The following is a 22,664-nucleotide window of genomic DNA, read 5'->3' as shown; positions in this document are numbered from 1 at the left end:
AAAAAGCATCATTGTGGAAAAAAAAAACAAAAAAACATTTGTTTAAGTAAAATATTTTTTTAAGTAACAAAGTCAGAATTTGCCAGGAGTCTGAATAATTTTGTGCTTGACTACATTAATTTCACAGTGAAATAGCCATAAGTTGCTAATGTGGTAATACATAATCAAAGAAACAAGCAAAAGTTTTAAAATGGTTTAAATGAGTGACATTTTGTCACACAGTTTGAGCAAAATTACAACAAATCACCTTTCTAAATGTTTAATGGAAGAAATGTAATACAGTACAAACCGTAGTAAAGTAGTCAAATGATGTGTTTGACCAAATTAACATAGGGTAATTAATATTATATTATTTTCATTTATAGGCATTAAGATGGCAATAACTATTCCTAAACGTAATAAAATTACTAAGATGAAATGTCCAGTTTGTGTGTCTGTATTAAATAAATTTGATAATTTACAGAAATCACATTAACTGCAAATAAAGTGTTTACTTTAATATTTTAAATAACCTTAAAAAAGAGGGGTAAATAATGAAATTATATGTTATATGAATAAATGTCATTATTTCAGCATTCCGTTGACAATTGTTTCCATAAAAGTATATATGTATACACACACACAGACACACACACAAATTAATACAAATTTGAAGAATAATAGACGATAAAAAAATGAATGGTTTGAAGGACATTAGCAAAATACTAAAAATGACAATAATTAATATTTTGTCTTTAAATATGTAATTAAATGATTATTGTTCTAAATATGACTAAGATTTTTTTTCTTGTTTATAATCTAAACTAAACTGCATTCAACCGATTCTGACAGTCATGGTAAAATGTATGGTCGTCAGATGACAGGAACATCGGTCTGAATAGGGCAGATGTTGTGTGTCAGTTACTCGAAAGTTCCCCTCAAACAGACAAGAAAGATGTTTAATAACGTGGTGTTTATCACAGAATAAAGTCATGCTGATTGTGGATATTCAATATTTATTATACAATTACAATTGCAAGTTGCATGAATGCAAGTCTCACAACATCTGTTCTACACACAAACAGTCTTTAGTCTTAATTTCCTGGTCCTTTCATCATGTCAAAACTTCAGGCTTCTCCAGCGGGAGAAAAATAACCTGGAGGCTCTGAGGATGCAGGCCCTGCACGCTCTCTGCCGGGATGGAGACATCTCTGAGGTATGACATTACAAACATACATCCTCGTTTATTACTAATTGTTATAAACGACTATTCACTAATTTGTTATGAATTGTGTATTTGATTGTTTCTTACATCATTTGATATATCAGAAAGACTTACTATGGTTCACAAATATTTATTTCTTGGATTGTTTAAACGATGTTACCAGAGCATTGCATTATATTTTGTTCCTGTGTGTTTATTATAGTACAACTTTTGCATAAGTCTTACACTGCTCAGAAGAGATACTAAGGTATATAATGACTACACTGTAAAACATGTAAGACAACATATATTTTGGTCATACTTTACAATAAGGTTCATTAATTAATGTTAATTAATGCATTTATTAACATGAACAAACAATGAACAATGCATTTACTACTGTATTTGTTCATGTTAGTTAACGTTAGTTAATGAAAATACAGTTGTTCATTGTTAGTTCATGTTAACTCATGGTGCATTAATTAATGTTACCAAGCATGGACTTGGATGTTAATAATGCATTAGTAAATGTTCAATTATGATTAATAAATGCTGTACATGTGTTGTTTATGATTAGTTCATGTTAGTAAATGCATTAACTAATGAACCTTATTGTAAAGTGTTACCTATATTTTTATTTTGTGTTTTTGTATTTTAGAAAGTTAATCAGGTTTCATCTATTATGTTTAAAGTTACAGAAAGTTTAACTTAATATTTTTAGTCAGCTTGTTTGATGCAGGTTGAGTTGACTTAAAAAGGTAATTTGATTCAGCTAAAAATCTTAGCAAAATGTTTTATTTTACAATGTATGCATAAAATAAACAGCCATATTTGACTGACTAAATTAATAAATAAGAATTTATAATACAGAATCAATGAAGGCGGCACAGTGGCTCAGTGGTTAGCACTGTGGCTTCACAGAAAGAAGATCGCTGGTTAAAGTCCTGGCTGGGTCAGTTGATATTTCTTTGAGGAGTTTGCATGTTCTCCCTGTGTTGGAGTGGGTTCCCTCCATGTGCTCCGGTTTCCTCCACAAGTCCAAAGACATGTGGTATGGGTGAATTTGGTAAGCTAAATTGGCCATAGTGTATGTGTGTGAATGAGTTTGTATTGATGTTTTCCAGTGATGGTTTGCAGCTGGAAGGGCATCTGCTGTGTAAAACATTTGCTGGATAAGTTGGTGGTTCATTCCGCTGTGGCGACCCCCTAATAAAGGGACTAAGCCGAAAAGAAAATAAATCAATGATATTGCTGTAGTTTATGAGTGTGGGTGTGAATGAGTGTGTATGGATGTTTCCCAGTACTGGGTGCGGATGGAAGGGCATCCGCTGGGTAAAACATATGCTGGAATAGTTGGCGGTTCATTCTGCTGTGGTGACCTCTGAAATAGAGACTAAACCGAAAGAAAATGAATGAATTAATGGATTTATAAATATAATAATATAATTGTTATAAAGCATTACACCAACCTGTCCTGTAGAGGTCGCTATTGGACTACTTATCCTATGTGCCTTACAAAGACGTGCACGCGAGCACACGAGAGAACAATGCAGTCGGAGTGAAGCCACGGGCAGAGAAGTTGTGTGTTGCTAATCAGCGTAGTTTGGTGGATTTGTGCGTGTTTTAAACCGTGAGTACATAAATGTTCACGTGCTGTATGTTTACTGAAACTTAAGGAGTATGTTAGAAGAGTTTTTATGCTGTTTATCAGCATTAATTCGATGTTCTGTGATCGCCGTGATTTGAGATGACGCAGCAATAATTAGCTGACGCTAATTTGATACTCACGTCGTTATTGAAGTTAATAAGTGACCAGCTGTGTGTATATCGTTCGATTTCAACCTGTTTATATTATGTTAGTCAGTATGTATGATTATTGCAGCCTTTGTCTATATTTTATGCAACATGTGACCCAGTTTGTGTCAAACACCCAGTTAGCAGCAATTTGGACTTCATATTATGCTGCTGTCAGTATCTTAATACAATTATCCATTTGCGCCTAACTACTTGCCTGTATTATATTTTGATCCAACTGTACTATGTTTAATGTTGTATTACAAATGTAACTTTGATTTAATATTGTTTATTGTTATTCCTTTTTTGTAGAAACCACATCTCTATTCACCATTGTGGAATAAAGCAACATAATTTAATTATCCCGTCTCATGCATTCTAATCGATGCACCACAGTGATCATCACCTTTAAACTGGCAACTTAGTTGAATACTTCTCAACAAAATTGGTCCTTCGAGCCGGAGTTGGTGATTACTGTGGATAATATGGCCCGTGCTCCATCAGATAGACCCATTAGACCAGATGATGTTCGCTCAAGCCGCTCCAGACGTCCCCCAGCCTGGTTAGAGCAGTATGAAGTTGACCTTCCAAGACTAGTAGAACGTGAACAGCCAAGGCAACATCCTGCTAGTATGATGGACAGAGGGAGTTATATGGAGAGATCTGCCGAGATGACACCTCTCCCAAAGTATCCCACTACCCGTAACTGGAGCACAGGAGGGATGGAAGAAAGGAATTTGGTCTCAAGTCAGGTTCCCCTTTATGAGAGCACTCCTGCACCATCACATTATAACCCATCGGTGCTAGAAGTTATTCAACAGTTGCAGGAGGATAATAGGAAGTTACACTCGACCATGATAGAAATGCAGCAGCGTATAAACCAGAATGCTGTTTTGTCACCTGTTTTGCCACCTCATCCTCTTTCACAATCAGTAGCAGTGCCTGCTCACAGTGCCATGATAAAGACTCCCAACAATGTAGCAAAAAGGCTTGGTCAGCAGTCCGTTATTGAGGAAACTGAAGAGGAATGGCCACCACCCCCTCCCCCTGTGACATTACATGAACGGCCTAAACAGCCCAATCCAGATATCTCAGATTTTATGGAAGAGCTGAAAGAGCGAATTCATGAACTAGAACTAAAACGGTCATCTCCCCCATCTACACCAAATTATTACCAGCCAAACGATGACCCAGATGAGTCAGAGTCTTGGTCAGACTATAGTAATACAGCAGCTCCCCCATTGCCCCCACCAAGAGACTATAAATTTACTGACCAACAACCCCGTAGACAAGAGAGATCATATAGGGGTCCCAAACCTTCCATTCCAGACTTCACTTGTGATGATCCCAGAGAGTTTGCTAGGCTTCGGATATCCCTGGAGAACATTCTCCCACCTGACGCTACAGAGAGATTCAAATATCAAATTCTGGTGGACCATCTCAAATTTGAAGAGCCACTCCTAATAGCTGACTCGTATAGTAACTCGTTTTTCCCCTACTCAGATACTATGGCCTCACTCATTCAGCACTATGGACAACCTCACCAACTGGCGCTGAGGAGAATAGCAGAGCTAATGGATGGGCCAACTATCCGATCAGGAGACTCTGTGGGATTTCGTAAATTCGCACTGAGGGTTAGAGCTCTGGTCGGAATGCTTGAACAACTTGAGCAGGAAGGACGTGTTGAACTTCAGTGTGGGTCACACGTGGCCAGGCTAAGCAGCAAATTACCACAGGAGTTTAGGGCCAACTTTAGGCGATATTTTCACCCCCAAAGGAAAGGAGTTCCCTCCCTTATGGACTTCTCAGAGTGGTTGGAGTATGAGCTGCAGATCCAAGAAGGTGGTGATATGCTTGACCGCATAGAGACTGGCAGAGAGGCTGCTAAAAGGCAAAGAGAGCCAAAGAGAGATGGTAAAACACGAAGCAAGTCAATGAATGTTTTATTAGGCTCTACACAAACTACCTTGACTGAAGCACCTTCTGCAACAAAGTCCCCTTCACAGTGGCCTGAAAAGGTCAGAGTATACTGTCCTTACTGCTGTAATAACCTGCACAATCTAGATGATTGTTCCAACTTCTCTCAGCTTACCAGACAGCAGCAGAAGCAATGGGTCATAAACAACCGGCGTTGCTGGAGATGCGGTCGAGGTCACCAAGCAGCCCAGTGTCGTCTAAGAGCACAATGCAGTAACTGTAAAGGCAAGCATCTGACTGCGCTTCACGAAATAAATACCCAACCAGGAGAACTGTGTAAGGAGGAGAAACACAGGGATGAAACAACTTGCGGACTGGTTAACTCTTCCTCTGATATCCTGTATCTTGATAGGAAAGCTGGGTGCAGTCAAGTCCTCCTTAAAGTCAGTAAAGTGCTCCTGCGTAATGGCAGTCATACACTGGAAACATACGCTGTCTTAGACGATGGATCAGAACGAACCATTCTCCTTCAAGAAGCAGCACAGAAGCTAAAATTACAAGGGCAATCTGAGAGCCTTACCCTTAGAACAGTACGACAAGACCTCCGGGTGATACAAGGCTCATCTGTTTCCTTCACCATCTCACCCGCCAGCCAACCTGAGAGAGTCTATAAGATAATAAGGGCCTTCACTGCTGATCAGCTAGGTCTAGCAGAACACACATACCCGATTGAACGACTGCAGTGTAAATATAGACACCTGCGAAAGTTGCCTCTACCAGACATAAAAGGTGCCAAACCTCTCCTTCTCATCGGTTCAGATTTCCCACATCTGATAACTCCAATTCAACCTGCAAGATTGGGACCTCCAGGGGGACCAGCTGCTGTTAAGACAAGACTTGGCTGGACACTTCAAGGCCCTACTAAGTACTTGCCATTACAGAATGGATCCCAGTCATGCTTGTTCACATCTACACTCTCGCCATCAGCCGAGCTGCATAATCATGTGGAAAATCTTTGGAAGCTTGATGTCTTGCCATACAGAAATGAGAAGGTAGTTACAAGATCTCGGCAGGATCAGGCAGCTATGGATCTCCTGCAGACCAAGACTGTTAGAGTGAACGTAGATGGAGTACAGAGATATGCCACACCCTTGCTAAGAGTGCAGTCTATGCCAACCTTGTTTGCCCCACCAACTTCTGTCCTTGCCAATCTTCGCAATACAGAGAAGCGCCTGCTCAAAGACCCAGATCACGCCACAGCGTACAATGCAGAAATTCTAAAACTTGAAAACTTAGGATATGTTGAAAGAGTAAGCCAAGACGTGTGGAAGTCCTCTAGTGAGTCATGGTTCATACCACATCACATGGTGACCCACAATGAGAAGGCTAGAATTGTGTTCAACTGTTCCTTTACACATCAAGGACATAATCTGAACGAACTGCTGCTGCCTGGCCCCAATCTGAGCTCTTCATTATTGGGTGTCTTGTTGAGATTCAGGGAACATGCCACAGCCATCAGCAGCGACATAAGAGGAATGTTCCATCAGGTACGACTCCTCCCTGAGGACAGACCTCTCTTACGGTTCCTATGGCGTGACCTGAGCAAAGAAAGCCCACCTAGCGTTTATGAATGGCAGGTCTTACCCTTTGGGACAACCTGTTCCCCATGCTGTGCCACATATGCACTTCAAAGGCACGTTACTGACCACAGTCAGGAAGGTGATGAGGTTCGTGACGCAGTTGAGAGGCACTTTTATGTGGACAATTGGCTCCAAAGCTTCCCTTCACCAGAAAAAGCCAAAGCATTGGTTAACAAATTGAGAGAACTACTCAATGGTGGCGGTTTTGAGTTAAGGCAATGGACAAGCAATGTCCCAGAGGTCATAAGACACCTTCCTCCAGCAATACTCTCCCAGGATAGTGAGCAATGGCTTAATCAGAGCCAAATGGACCCGCAGGAACCTGCCTTGGGACTACGTTGGAGGTGTAAATCTGACACACTAATATACCAATCCCACTTGAGGGAAGCAAGCCCCACAACTATGAGGAACATTTATAGAGTGTTGGCCAGCCAATATGACCCAATTGGACTCATAATTCCATTCACCACAAGAGCCAAAATCCTTGTGCAGATGTTATGGAATAAACAGAGAGAATGGGATGATCCGTTACTCCCTAATGACATACTGGAAGCTTGGTTAGCATGGGAGAGTGAACTGCCTCATCTGGAGAAACTGAGCTTGCCCCGATGTTACACAAAACCTCACCTAGACCACCCCAGTTGTACAAGAGAAGTGCATATCTTCTGTGATGCGTCAGAACGGGCTTATGGGTGTGTTGGATACCTGCGCACTGAAGATCCACATGGTCAAGTAGAAGTAGCCTTCATTACTTCAAGATCACGAGTAGCTCCTAAAAAGCAGCTATCAGTGCCAAGGCTGGAGCTGTGTGCCGCCCTCACTGGCGCCCAACTTGCACATCTGCTACAAAGAGAACTGACCCTAAACATTGAACGAATCACACTATGGACCGACTCAACCACAGTCCTTACTTGGATTCACTCTGATTCCTGCCGGTTCAAGGTATTTGTCGGGACAAGAGTCGCCGAAATTCAGGATCTAACTGATAGCACAAACTGGCACTATGTTGACTCTCTAAATAACCCAGCTGATGACATCACAAGGGGGAAAACTCTGTTGGAACTGACAGGTGAGAATCGATGGGTCAAGGGACCTCCCTTTCTGTGGCTTTCACCCAAATACTGGCCTAATATCCCAGTCGGTCCCAAAGAGGAAGATTCAGAAGAGTTACGTAAACCTGCTTCCTGCTTAAATATTGCTACAAACACACTTAACCCTGGTTATCCTGACCCCAAAGATTTTCACTGCTTTAATGACTTGTTGAAAGCAACTGCACAGTATCTACATGGGGCGGCCCCATCTGACTCTCCAGGCCCTACCGCAGAAAACTACCAGATGGCAGAATTAGAGATTCTCAGAGCTGCCCAGAAAGAGAGTTTCCCGGAGGAGACTCAGTCTCTTACTGCTGGTAAACCAGTGCCATCATCAAGTCGCCTAGCTATGTTAGCACCTGAACTTGATGAAGAGATGAACATCATTCGCGTTGGTGGCAGACTACGCAGATGCAACCAGTTGGAACTAGAAACTGCTCATCCAGTTGTATTAGATCCAAAGCACCCAGTGAGTAAGATGCTCATCAGACATGTTGACAGTAACCTAAAGCACCCTGGCTCGGAAAGACTGTTTGGGGAGTTAAGACGCAAGTACTGGATACTGCGTGGCCGCGAGGCAGTTCGAAAGGAGCAACGTGGCTGTGTGGAATGTCAAAAATGGAGAGCTCAGCCAGTGGTTCCTCGCATGGCAGACTTGCCTCCTGCACGCCTGCGCCTCCACAGTCCCCCCTTCTTTTCAACTGGAATGGACTGCTTTGGGCCCTTTCTTGTAAAAATAGGCCGCCGTAATGAAAAGAGATGGGGGATCCTATTTAAATGCTTGACGACAAGGGCAGTGCACATCGAAGTCTTAACCAGTCTCGACACAGATTCATTCCTGATGTCTTTAAGAAGGTTTATTTCTCGCAGAGGCAAGCCCGCTGAAGTACTGTCTGACCAAGGCACTAATTTTAAAGGAGGCGAGCGAGAACTCAGTGATTCCTTCAAAGACATGCACCCTTCCCTTCAAACACTCCTGGCAGAGCATCAGATCAAGTTCATATTTAACCCCCCTAGTGCTCCGCACTTTGGAGGTTCCTGGGAAAGGGAAATCAGATCCATAAAGACAGCATTATATGCCACACTCAATGCTCAGTCTGTGACAGAAGAGATGCTTAACACCATCTTGATTGAAATTGAAGGAATCTTGAATTCCAAGCCGTTAGGTTACCTCTCTTCTGATGTGGCTGACCCAGACCCAGTAACCCCAAATCTCCTTCTCATGGGGCGGCTAGACCCTTCTTTGCCACAAATACTTTACCATGACTCAGCAGCACTCAGTCGACGGCGCTGGAGATCCTGTCAAGTCCTTGCTGACCGATTCTGGTCCCAGTTCTTGAAGAATTACTTACCTGCCTTGCAAACTCGAGAAAAATGGCAAACGGACACAAACCCTTTACAACCAGATACAGTAGTTCTCATAGTGGACCCTCAACTGCCCAGAGCACTATGGCCAATAGGACGAGTCATCAAGGTATTCCCAGGAGCTGATGGAAGAATCCGAACAGCTGAGGTTCAAGTGAAGGATCGATCCTACATCAGGCCGACTAGCAGGCTGATCCGCCTCCCCACTGTGTCCGATGATTAGAGAAAAGTGTTGCTGGAGTGACTGCAAATTTGTGCAACAAATTTGGGGGCGGCTGTTATAAAGCATTACACCAACCTGTCCTGTAGAGGTCGCTATTGGACTACTTATCCTATGTGCCTTACAAAGACGTGCACGCGAGCACACGAGAGAACAATGCAGTCGGAGTGAAGCCACGGGCAGAGAAGTTGTGTGTTGCTAATCAGCGTAGTTTGGTGGATTTGTGCGTGTTTTAAACCGTGAGTACATAAATGTTCACGTGCTGTATGTTTACTGAAACTTAAGGAGTATGTTAGAAGAGTTTTTATGCTGTTTATCAGCATTAATTCGATGTTCTGTGATCGCCGTGATTTGAGATGACGCAGCAATAATTAGCTGACGCTAATTTGATACTCACGTCGTTATTGAAGTTAATAAGTGACCAGCTGTGTGTATATCGTTCGATTTCAACCTGTTTATATTATGTTAGTCAGTATGTATGATTATTGCAGCCTTTGTCTATATTTTATGCAACATGTGACCCAGTTTGTGTCAAACACCCAGTTAGCAGCAATTTGGACTTCATATTATGCTGCTGTCAGTATCTTAATACAATTATCCATTTGCGCCTAACTACTTGCCTGTATTATATTTTGATCCAACTGTACTATGTTTAATGTTGTATTACAAATGTAACTTTGATTTAATATTGTTTATTGTTATTCCTTTTTTGTAGAAACCACATCTCTATTCACCATTGTGGAATAAAGCAACATAATTTAATTATCCCGTCTCATGCATTCTAATCGATGCACCACAGTGATCATCACCTTTAAACTGGCAACTTAGTTGAATACTTCTCAACAATAATTAATAAAAGTAATTAATAAAAAACAGATAAATAGTCTCGAAATTGATTTAGTATAAGGTGGACACAAATGTGTGACAGCTCACAAATGTAGATTCAACATTTTATTTGTTAATGTAAAAAAAGTCAGTATATTTTTGGTTTATAAGTCATGTTTTTTGTTAATCATATGTTTTCTAGATGCTGGCTTTTAGAGGTCTGGGCTAATTAAGATTTTTTGAATGAGCACTTTTTCAAAGGGATAGTTCAAACTAAAATTCTATCATTATTTACTTACCGGTATGTTTTCTGAAAAAATATCATATGAATACATTTTAAAATATATTCAGTATATATATATATATATATTGAATAACTTGCTGCATTAATGCGAGACTCCTATCTAATTTTTTCCTAAAGTTGGGTTGGGAGCTGCGTCTATTCTACGCAAGCTATGATCACTTTCACCTTGATATTTTAGCATGGATGTATACCTGACCGAATTGCATTGTAGGTGGCGAGAACGAATCTTCGAAACTGTGTATTCCCACTGTGAAATTACCACTTTAAATGTGACGTGCTAACATGGATGCAGTTTCTAGAGTGAATCTGATTAATGTTTGCTCCACATCTAACTATCAGGGCCCTGTAGAGTTTATGCGTTCGAGTAAAACATATACAAATAAAATGGACCGTGTGCTTTTTAAAATGAATGACAGTGAATGAAAGTCAAACCGGTGAGCCCTCTGACCAAAAAAAGAATGCATCTGAATCAAATCAGCAGGATGCCCTTCTAGATCTTTCATTTACTTAAAAGACACTACTGACTATGCTTACATGAACATCTGTAGTATAGTTATTTGCCTTAAAGTTGTTATGTTCACCAAAGCTGCATTTATTTCAAGTGCAAATAAAAGAATTAGTAGCATTATCATTACCAATATTATATAATATAATATAACAATAAAAATAACAGTTGAATAAATATATACTTTTGTTATTTTATTTAATGCTTAATGATTTATTTCTCTGGTTACAGTCTGTAAATCAGCTATCAAATCTGATAAGCAATCTGGACATTCAAGAACCGAGCAATCCGGAGCTCTTCTACAGGATGTCTTTGGCGTTCACTCGAGTGGTAATACTCAAACAGATTCAGTCACCATTTAACATTTATGCTAACATGAATCTTGTAAACATATTTGTCACAACCTTTAACACACGAAATGATTCACAATGCATTGACCTTCTGTATTTCGGCTTGCACACAACGGCATTAATAAAGCATTTCTTTGAAGCTGCCATAGCACAGAAGTAGTGATGCTGCATTTAGATGTGTTTATGGGGTCTCTCTGCAGTGTGGAAGAGCTGAGATGATTCTCCAGCACACTCACAGGATGGTGGAGCGGGCATTTGCACAGGCTTCCAGTGACTCTGAACTAGCCACAGAGATGGGCTACCAGCTGATCCTCATGGGCAGAGTCAAAGAGGCCATGAAGTGGTACAAAACAGCAATGACTCTTGATGAAAGCAGCGTCTCCGCTTTGATAGGTAAGAGACGTTTTTAAAGCCATAAGGAAGAGAGTGCTTAAGTCAAAAGCTGCGTCCCAAATCGCATACTTATGCACTAATCTACGCCATTTTGTAGTAAAAATGTGTAAGTAGTGTGTTCACACTGAAAACTCTAAAAAAAAATAAGTGCACTTTAATTACCCGGATGATGCTCTCATTCAGTCGGTAAAATGAAGTGTGTAATGATGGACACTTCACGCACTCAACAACAGCAGGTTTGCTTACGTAGCAGAAGGGGCGGAGCTATCGGGAGCACATCTTAAATAACTTTATTTATTTTGGATTGTGAAAGCAAAATTCCCCTACAAGAGTGATTTTAGCGCCTCCCGATGGTGAATGCGGTTATACTCACGGCAGGTATTATTTGACAATTCGGTCGTTTATTTCACTGATTTGGCAACCGTCAAACGTCATCAGGGAAACGGTTTGAATTTTCTGCTTAGCAAAAAAACATTAGTGTTCCATTTGGGACAACATTACACACATATAATATCCTGTTGAGTGTGTAAGTGCATAAATGCATAGTGCACGAGTGCATAGTGTGCCATTTGGGACGCAGCTAAAATTTATGATTTTTTTTTTTATATTTCAGATAGAAATTTTTATTTTAGTTTTTAATTTTAAAAAAAATCATCTTTAGGTCAACATTAGTACCCCCCTTAAGCAATATATGTTTTCGATTTTCTACAAAGCAAACTTACCTAATTAACCTAGTTAACCTATTTAAGCATTTAAATGTCACTGGTATTTAAGCTAAATACTGGTATCTTGAAGTATATCTAGTAAAATATTACGTGCTGTAATCATGGCAAAGATAAAAGAAATCAGTTATTAGAAATATAATGTTTTGAAATGTGTTTAAAAAAAATCTTCTTTTCGTTACACAGAAATTGTGGGAAAATATACTAGAGGGGCTAATAATTCAGGAGGGCTAATAATTCTGTATATGCTTCAACTGTATATTGAAGATTGAGCAGTTGGAATGTTGCTGTCGTTCATCATTGATTTGTTTTAGCATTTTATAACAGCAATGTGATGATAAATTCTGCAATACCTAATGTGTGGTCTTTTATTTTAAACACCCTATAAATGCATTGTTTAAGCCATTTGGAAAGCATATATTTAATACATGAAACTCACTGGCAGACAGCTGCTTTCCAGCGCTCACATGTCTGCAGTTAAAATGCACTTTAATTTCAAAATGTCTTTATGATGTGAAATTAGCTTAAGCATCGTCAGTCTTGTCTTGAAAAGCTAAACTGACAAGAAGCAACATCGTCACATATATCAAACCCAATGAATTGGTTTGCATTAGGTCTATTTGATGATGTCAGTAATTACTAAACAGCAGTAATTCTAAAAAAAAAAAGAAAATTCACTCACTGTTATTTTCTGGAAACAGAAATAAATGCTTTGAGCACTCTATACTTAAGGAATATTTATTTTTATTGCTTTTACTGACTTTGTATTTGAAGATATCATTAGGTAAATGAAAAACGAATAAAGAAATATTGTCAAATTATTTAATGTTTTATTTATTCATTTTCTTTTCGGCTTAGTCCCTTTATTATTCTGAGGTCGCCACAGCGGTATGAAGCACCAACTTATCCAGCATATGTTTTATGCAGTGGATGCCCTTCCAGCTGCAACCCATCACTGGGAAACACCCATACACTCTCATTCACACACATACATTATGGCCAATTTAGCTTACCCAATTCACCTATAGTGCATGTCTTTGGACTTGTGGGGGAACTTGGTGCACCCGGAGGAAACGTACGCAAACACAGAGAGAACATGCAAACTCCACAAAGAAATACCAACAGACCCAGCCGGGGCTTGAACCAGCGACCTTCTTGCTGTGAGACGAGAAAACTGAAATAAAATAAAATGAAATAGAATTAGTGGATAAAAAAAAATTTACACATTATATGTGTGTGTATGTATATATATGTATGTATATATATATATATATATATATATATATATATATATATATATATATATACACACACACACACACACACACATACACACACACACATTTTTATTTGCATTTTTTATTTATTCATTTATTTTTAACAATTTTTTTCTTCTTTTGGAACAAATTAAAACAAGCTATAGCACAAAACAAATAATTTAATTAAGTAGATTTTACAAAAACAAAACAAATTAACATTCATTCATTATGAAACTCATTCACTGAATTCATCCAAACTCCACACAGAAATGCCAACTGGCCCAGCCAGTACTCGAACCAGCCACCTTTTTGGTGAGGCGACAGTTCTAACCACTGAACCACTGTAGCGCCCCCCAATAAATTAGCATAGTTAATATTAATAGTATATAGATAATTGTAGTGCAGTACTTAATAGTAATATAATAATTACTAATAGAACATAGACAATAATATAGACAATAATAGTATATAAATGCTGAAATTACACTGTATAGGATGCCTGACTAATATTAGCATGATTATTAAACCACTTGATTTTTTTATTTGTGTATTGTTGTGTTTGTGCAGGTATCATCAGGTGTCAGCTAATAGAAGGACACATAGAAGATGCAGAACAGCAACTGGAATTTCTCACAGAGATCCAGCAGTCCATTGGCAAATCAGGGGTGAGAAAACATTTATGTGCCCTACTATCTTCATTCATTCATGTTCTTTTCGGCTTTATTAATCTGGGGTCGCCAGACCGGAATGAACCGCCAACTTATCCAGCGCTGGGAAACATCCAGACACACTCATTCACACACATACACTACGGACAATTTAGCTCACTCAATTCACCTATACGGCATGTTTGGATTGTGAGGAAAACCGGAGCACCCAAAAGAAACCCACGTCACCACGGGGAGAACATGCAAACTCCACATAGAAACGCCAACTGACCCAGCCAAGGCAAAAACGACCTTCTTGCTGTAAGGCGAATGTGCTACCCACTGCGTCACCGTTCAGCCCGACCTACTATCGTACTTAAAAGAAAATCTAGATGATTTCTCATAGGAAGATGCACAGACTTTTCCCAATAATAAAGTATTTTATGTCGAATAAAGTCTGCCATTTGATTCGGATTCTGCAGAGACTTGGTTCATTAATCCACTTATGCTGTGTTTACCTCTTGAGTCATCCACCAGTGCATCATAGGGCCTGTTTACTCAAACCGAGGCCCATGTCAGGCGGTTTTAGTGCACACTTACACAAACAAGCACATCTGCTTGGCAAAAAGCAGCTGCCACGTTGTAGGAACAACATTAAGCTAACATCTAAAAACTCTAAAAACTCAACTAAAAACGACTAAAAACTCAACTATTTAGTCTCCACTTTCCTTCCTAATCTGCAATTGCCTCTCTGGATATACCACTAACTGTACTCAAAAAAAAAAAAAAAAAAAAAAATAAATAATTTTTTTTTTTTTTACTAATGCACTCCTTAGACTTTACAGACCTGAAACTTGCCTATAGCACTTATTCATTGTTGTTCTTATAGTTGTGTAAATTGCTTCCTTGTCCTCATTTGTAAGTCGCTTTGGATAAAAGCGTCTGCTAAATTACTAAATGTAAATGTATATGTAATCTTACAAAACAATGTAAACTGAATTCAGTAAAAGTTTTATTTTATATAATACACTCAAAAAATAACGTTTTGCTGTTTGTTTAAACTACATATTTGAAATTAATAATATTTAAGAACCTCTGTTTTTCATTATAAAAGGTCATATTCTGGTTTGCATAGTTTGATATGCATGCGAGGTCAAAAAACACTTTCATTGTCTTATAATGAGCATTTATTTTTACCTAATTATTCAGCGACTCATTTGTTCTCAAACCCTTCCTTAGCTAAGGCTAATCTGCTGTGATTGGTCCGATGACCCAGTCTGTTGTGAGTGGTTGACTGCATTCAGCACGAGACGGAGAGAAACGCCTAGCATGGTTACAACCCAAGCTCATTCTGAAAACGTAGTCCCGCGGACGTTTCTGGAGACAGCAAATTACATCCTGGGGGGTACGTACGGCCGCGCTTATTTTTTTTCAAGCGAACGCTGCGGGGCGGTGTGACGCCGTTCCCTTTCGCGCTTGCCTTACCTCCTTGTGGAGGGCTTCCCCGCTGCAACCCTTTTGTCCACTCAGCTCAGCGTGTACGTCGGCAGGCTCAAGATGCGGAGAGGGGTCGACCACGGCGACTGGTTTCGAGTCCGGGGAAGAGCAGTTCCAGCAATCAGGTAAGACAAAAACAGAATCCCAAAAATTAAGTGAACGAGTTTCGTGACAGGGTGAGAACGCGACGAAATCCGAAAACGCGGTGGAATAAAAAAAATCAGGGCTTTTATTTTTTTGGACGGCTTTTGTGAACTGTTACTCGGGTTTAGGGAAGCGGGCGGGCGGGCAGGTCGATCGGTAAAATTGGTTGGGTTCAGGGAAGGAGGAGGGCGAGTCGGCCGATTGGCCGGTCGCGCAGTCAATCATCCGGTCAGTGGCCTCCGGCGGGATCACGCAAGAACAGAGCGGGCGCGAACCGCACTCGCGAGAGGCGTCTGAGGTGCGAAAAAAGCGCGCAACAGCTCGCGGATTCGCAAAAACAAAAACTGCAGCCGTACGTACCCGCCGGGACGTATTCCGCGGTCTATAGAAACGTCCGCGGGACTTCGTTTCCACAATGAGCCTGGGTTGCGTGCTTATGAAGAGCACAGAGTATGTGAGAGCCCAATGTATGAATGCATTAAAGCAATGCAATTAAACACCAGCATATTCCACTATTCTTAATCACAACCCCTAATAATAACAATGACACACATTCAGTATTAATCCACACATTGGCAAAAGTTGAGCTCTTCTAAAAATTGACCACCAACAGCTGAACAGATGATGTTGACCATAGCAACAAAGAGCAACAGATCACGAGCACAAAACGCATTTAAATCGGTAAAGAAGAAGCACGCGTCACATTTTCAATGTGGTTTTGTACGCAGTATGTGAAAAAGCCCATACAGATTTGACCTGAGAGATGCATTGCAAGCATTGATCTATAATAGATGTGTGATTACAAGCCGTGTGAATCGATTATAAGTTACAACACACAATTAAACACATATTTTGCAAACTCCAGAAATTGAGGCAATGATTTTAATTACACTTCAAGTTGTGTAGGAAGGAGAAACGCTCACAGGATCTGGAGGAAGAAGAAACTGGTCCATATAAACTGTGTAACAGTTACTGACAAAGACCCGTACATCAGTAGTCTTTGCTGATCCTTTTTTTTTTATAACAAACAGCAGGCAAGTCCTGTGTTGAGGCGTAGGTTATTGTATCAATCATCAGAAAAAATGACAAGAACAAACACAGCACACGGTTGGCTATATTGAGGTGTTGTTGTGAAAATAAACCCTTTATTCCCCAGATCAGAAGTTCATATTTGGCGCTGTATCGATGTCAACGCATGCAGGCAAAAGATCAGAACAAAGGACGAATTATCCATATGACTTTGAGTCGACTAAATATAATCAATAATTTTAAACATGGTGCTATTTTTAGGTTTAAATCTCAGCTGGATGTTTCCATTCACTTAATATTATATTAACTATATTAACTCTGCAAGGCTTAGTGCTCAAATCATATTTTTTCACAGATCTGATTTTTTTGCATTGCTGTTCACACTGCTTTGTGTGGCCAATATCAGATTAGCAGTGTGAACAGATCATGGTCCTGACTGACCAGCATGCGCAAAAGTACATTACGGTGAGCACAAAATGTCTAATTATGCACACAATGTGTATACTGCATGAAGTAAGCAGCATGTTGTCAGGTCAAGGGCTGAGCAGCCGCAGACTGAACTGTGAAGGCGGAGTTGGTTTAAATTTGTTTGCAGAGTTATTTAAATTTACTTTGTTACAAACAGCAGACATGTGCAGAAGGGGGGTTTGGGTGCTCGAGCAGCTGCCTTTTTTTCTCTTGGAGAGAAAGTTCCCTCTCCTTTGCACACGGATCTCCTATTCGCAACACCCACGACGCTCTTCGGCTTTGCAATCAACCCGTGCCTCAATCGTTAACCAGATTAGTTAACAACCTCCAGTTTTGCCTTAAAAATATTTTTTTCAACATGAACAACCAACTTTCTGTGGTAATCGCCCTGTGTGCCATTCTACTGCTGCTAGGGAGATGTTTGCAGCACAGAATGATGACGCATGTAGCTCGAAGATTATGTAAAAGTCACGTAAAATCCGACATAACCTTTCACACTGCATTCGCTTAGCAAAACATCAGATCTGTGTCTGAATTAAGACTACATATGAAAGTGGCATAAATCTGAACTGAAAAGATCAGATTCCATGCGGTTTGGGCTGTACACACTGTCATTACCTAAGTCACATAAGGGGGAAAAAAATCTGATTTTGGCCACATTTGCCTGCAGTGTGAACGTAGCCTTAGAGCTTTTACACACTGCATGAATGGTAATTTTCAAAAACCCATAATAGGGGCTCTTTAAGTTTTTATTTTATTTTGGACTACCTAATTGTTTTATGTTCAATCCACTTAACCCCTTCAGACCTAAATTATGTTCCAAATTTCAAAAAATGGGTTGTCATGTGATGTCTATTGTAATGGACGCAGGGTCTGAAGGGGTTAAATTTGGAAAAACGATTATGTTAACTAAATCAATTTGTTGCGACAACATGAAGGAATTTTGTGGAACCCAGGATTTTTTACAGTGTAAATTGGACTGTTCAGAATGGCAAGATTACATTATAAGAAACACTGAGTGCATCTTTTAGGATTGTGTAACTTGTGTGTTTTAGGAGCTGTTATATCTGCGGGCTCTGTTGGCTGTGAAAAAGCGCCGGCCCCCAGATGAGGTGACCAACCTGTTAAACGACACTGTGGACACGCACTTTTCTGCCATGCAGGGTCTGCCTCTCAGCGTCGAGTACTTCGAGAAGCTCAACCCAGACTTCCTGCTCGAGATTGCCAAGGAATATCTCGCACTGTGTCCTGCCAAGGTCTTCTCTTCTGTGCCTAGAAAACAATTTAAAAACATTTGTAATTTACCAAACAGTTAGAACTCTCTAATAACTGCCTAGTAACCAATCAGCACACTCTTTTAACTGCCTAAAAACCAATTAGAACACTCTTAGTAACTGCCTAGTAACCAATCAGAACACTAGTTGATTCTTATAAATACAGTGAGCATTCTAGTAACTTCCCAACAACCAATTAGAACACTCCAGCAACTGTCTAGTGACCAATCAGAACACAAGTGGATTCCTATAAACACACTGAGCATTCTAGTCGCTTACTAACAACCAATCAGAACACTAGAAAATTACTAGAAACACCTTGAGCATTCTAGTAATTGCCTAACAACCAATCAGAACACTCTAGTAACTGTCTAGTGACCAATCAGAACACAAGTGGGTTCATATAAACACACTGAGCATTCTAGTCACTTACTAACGACCAATCAGAACACTCTAGCAACTGTTTAATAACCAATCAGAACATTAGATAATTACTAGAAACACCTTGAGCATTCTAGTAATTTCCTAACAACCAATCAGAACACTCTAGTAAATAGTAACCAATCAGAATTGAAGTAGATTCCAATAAACACTCTAAACATTAGTTACATAGTAACTTTCAACAAATCGAAACCTTATCAGCCAATCAGTACATTGTAATAACCCCTATCAACCAATCAGAACACTCTGGTAACTACTTAGTATGTTACTTTAATGCCCAACATAGATATAAACATTAGATGTCGCCTGGCTTATTGTTGTCTATTGGACGGAATGCGTCAATAGCGTCGCCATCTTGCTACAGGGTAGCGCTCCTTTGAAATGAATGCGGGACCAAGGTACAGTGGACTGTGACCATCAAAAGCCAGAGATATACACATATACACATATAGCTATGATCGGGAGTTTTCCTGGATGTTAGTATGTAAATTTTTTTTCTAATTACGAAAATTATAATTTTACATCACATTTCTATATTGATGGATCATTGACCGCACGGGCATTCCTGACAAAAAGCTTGTGTTTGTGTGTACAGAAATGTACTATCCACCCCCCCTGTTAAATTTGATCTAATCATGTCCTGAAACACACCTCCTCTCCTGCTTTCACTTCTCATACTGACGGAGGGAGCGATTCGTTTGTGAATGAATCCCCCGAACGACTCTTTCACTTACGTTAGCCGACAATAATACCAGTTTCTGGCAGCGCAGCATCTCATTATCATATTTCTTTTGCATTGTTTGCTGATTTTATTCAACAAAACTAGCATAAGCCGAGTGTTTAGTGCGAGTTGCTGCTGCTTTGCCTTATGGTGGTTGCAGTAAGTGACTGTATCATCAATAACGTTACCTGATTAGCACAAAAGTTCAGAACATACAAAAACAAAAAAAAAACTTAATATTACCTATGAAATGTTCTGCCTTTGTGCTTTGTTTTCTTTGTTTGCTCGTTACTACACCCGTAGACAGCGCTAAAGTCCCGCATCTTCACGTAATAACACTGTTTTGACTATTGCAGTTGAATGACATTTGTCCTGGGAGCACTGTACCAATGTGGCGGCGCTATTGACGCATGCTGAGGGTCCCTATGCGATATCTAGTGTATATATCTATGAATGCCCAAGGTGTTTTTAAATAATTATTAGAGTGTTCTGATTGGTTGATGGGATGTAACTTTAAAGCCCAAGGTGTTTCTAACAACCAATCAGAACATTCTAGTAACTGCATAGCAACAACCAATTAAAGCTTTACTTAATGACTATCAACCAATCAGAGCACTAACAACAAATCAATACTCTAATAGCTACTGGCAAACACTTATAAACAAACATTTTTATAACTCAAAATCAACCAATCAGAACACTCTAGTAACTGTCTAACAACCAATCAAAACTCTTTTGTTACTGCCACCAACCTTCCAGAACAACTGACTTGCAAGGCAATAGCAAACACCCTGAGAACTGTAGTAATTCTCAAGCGACCAATCAGAACATGCCTTGCACAGGAATAGTAAGCCCATGTAACATGCTTGTAACCACCTAGGAACACCCTTGTTACATATAGGACACCCTAGCAACCACCTAGCATCAGTCTGCTTTGCATGCTTCATCTGGAAGGGGTGTTGATGTACTGTCCTCCTGTGGTTTATTGACTGGTGTTGTTCTTTGCAGTCTCCAGCTCTCAGTCAGCCTCCTTCACCTCAGCTGCAGCATGCCGCATCTGTGCTGGATACCGTGGTGAAAGTAGTGCCTGGATTGCTGCAGGCTGTCTTTCTGATGGCCAGAGTCCGATTTCAGTCAGGTAATATCACTTCAGACTTTAAAGTAAGGGTGGAAAATGGAAAGGAATATAACCCTTGGGGAAATTTATTTTGAGGGGCATTAGCCTGGAGACTATTTTCTTATAACTAAGCTCCAATAATTACCTGGTGTGATAACCCCTATAATTTCTTTTTCTCTTTTAAATTATTAAATTTTTTGACCTCAGAAATAATCGACTGATCTAAGTTTATCTTCTCTTTATGTGTTGTACAGGCGATATCGATGCGGCCCAGAGCAGCCTGCAGCACTGTTTGGATCAGAACCCAGCTCACGCTGATGCCCATCTCCTCATGGCTCAGATTCATCTCATTCAGGGCAACTACAAACTCTCCTCCCAGTCTCTGGAGCTCTGCCTCAGCCACAACTTTGAGGTGAAACTTAAACCTGACTGCACTCATTGTTTTTTTTTTATTATTGGAAGTGAAGCAGTCAGTCATGTTTACATTATTATGGTAATTGATTTCCACTTTAATTAAAATATATTTAAAGCAAGCATGATTAATATACACATTTTGAAGAAAAAACTGGGCATGTTTTTACTTAAAATGAGTTTAAACAACACAAGCTCTACATTTTTATTAAAGGAGGGGGGGGACTTAATTGTTTTGTGTTCAATCTACTTAAATTCGTAAAAAAAATAAAAAATAAATAAATGAAAACGATTAAAGGGGTGGTCCACTATGATATCATATTTTAAACTTTAGTTGATGTATATTGCAGCTGTGTGAACATAAACAACATCTCTGAATGTAATGCGCTCGAAGTTCAATGCAAAGAAAGACATTGGATTTTAAAGAGTTAGCTTAGCAAAGTCTACAGCGAATAAAGTTTGGGGACTACAAAAAAAAATACATCTGGGTTAATGAAATCATAGACGCTTCATGTTATGCGCAATGACCCCACCTAGTGAAGGGGCGTGACCAGAGGCACTGTAATGTTATAGCAGAGAAAGCTAAAATGCTGTTCAAATGCTGCTATTTCCACAGAGCTTCTTCTGTTTCTGTATTTGGGCTTCCGAAGGACATGACACAAAGAGAGAAGTGCTTGCAATTTAATTTTAATTATGTTCCAAAGAATGATAAAAAAAAAACATATAGCTAGCATTTGACAATGGACAGCTTCCAGAATCACAGTTCAGTGCTGAATTCAGCTAAAAACTTCTCAAAGGAGCAGCAGCTCCAACTATTATAGAACAAGCTGTGGATTGTGAGCCACAACCTATAAGTGTTTGTTTGTTAAAACTGATCTATTACATGCATCGTTTCTAGCATTACCAGTATGTTGTACTGATGATGTAAACAACGGGAAATGCTGTTTGGCACCGCTAACAATTTAGCTACAAATTCATATTTATCTATCAAACAGCTGTAAACACTGACAATCTCACCAGCGCTGCAGTATCTGTCTATGCGGCCACTGTCTTTGAGTTCTGCATCTCTAGTAACGAACTTGCAAAAGATATGTGAACATAACTTTTACAGTACTTACACATTTAGAATATATATGAAAGATACTTGTCAGATTTTATTTTAGAGAGCAGGCGTGAGGTTCAGCTGTGTCCTCTGTGTCATTTTCTGTTTGATTTAGTCTCAAACTGATACATCTAACAGTTACACTGACTGACAGTATTTACACAATGGCAAAGCGTGTGCTAGTAGATGTGTGACTGTTTTTTTCTCCTGCCTTCTGGCAGGCGCTTCAGGCTCCCCCGGACAAA

The 22,664-nt window shown here is 39.7% G+C and overlaps 2 protein-coding genes across 3 annotated transcripts in view; both read left to right on the top strand.

The window, feature by feature from the left end:
• Nucleotides 1-22,664, top strand: part of ttc21b (tetratricopeptide repeat domain 21B) — a 63,948-nt gene that overhangs the window by 10,823 nt on the left and 30,461 nt on the right. The window contains 7 exon segments of the mRNA NM_001128258.1: nt 1,111-1,195; nt 11,076-11,174; nt 11,395-11,587; nt 14,136-14,233; nt 18,409-18,609; nt 20,798-20,927; nt 21,161-21,318. Of these exon segments, the coding sequence (NP_001121730.1) occupies nt 1,111-1,195; nt 11,076-11,174; nt 11,395-11,587; nt 14,136-14,233; nt 18,409-18,609; nt 20,798-20,927; nt 21,161-21,318 (964 nt within the window).
• On the top strand, nt 2,735-9,971 carry LOC141376220 (uncharacterized). 2 transcript variants are annotated; one of them, XR_012385657.1, is made up of 2 exons: nt 2,735-9,449; nt 9,926-9,971. XR_012385657.1 is itself a non-coding variant. In XM_073913231.1 (2 exons), exon 2 carries the CDS (start codon nt 3,463-3,465, stop codon nt 9,211-9,213), a length of 5,751 nt encoding a protein of 1,916 aa, XP_073769332.1. In that variant the 5' UTR covers nt 2,735-2,813; nt 3,290-3,462; the 3' UTR covers nt 9,214-9,971. The 2 variants fall into 2 exon arrangements, 1 of the variants encoding a protein (XP_073769332.1); XM_073913231.1 differs by having other exon boundaries at nt 2,735-2,813; nt 3,290-9,971.

The sequence above is a fragment of the Danio rerio genome, chromosome 9 (genome assembly GCF_049306965.1).
Source record: "Danio rerio strain Tuebingen ecotype United States chromosome 9, GRCz12tu, whole genome shotgun sequence".
Classification (NCBI taxonomy): Eukaryota; Metazoa; Chordata; class Actinopteri; order Cypriniformes; family Danionidae; genus Danio; species Danio rerio.
Note: the sequence above shows the minus strand (reverse complement) of the source record. Positions and strands in the feature narration are given on the sequence as shown.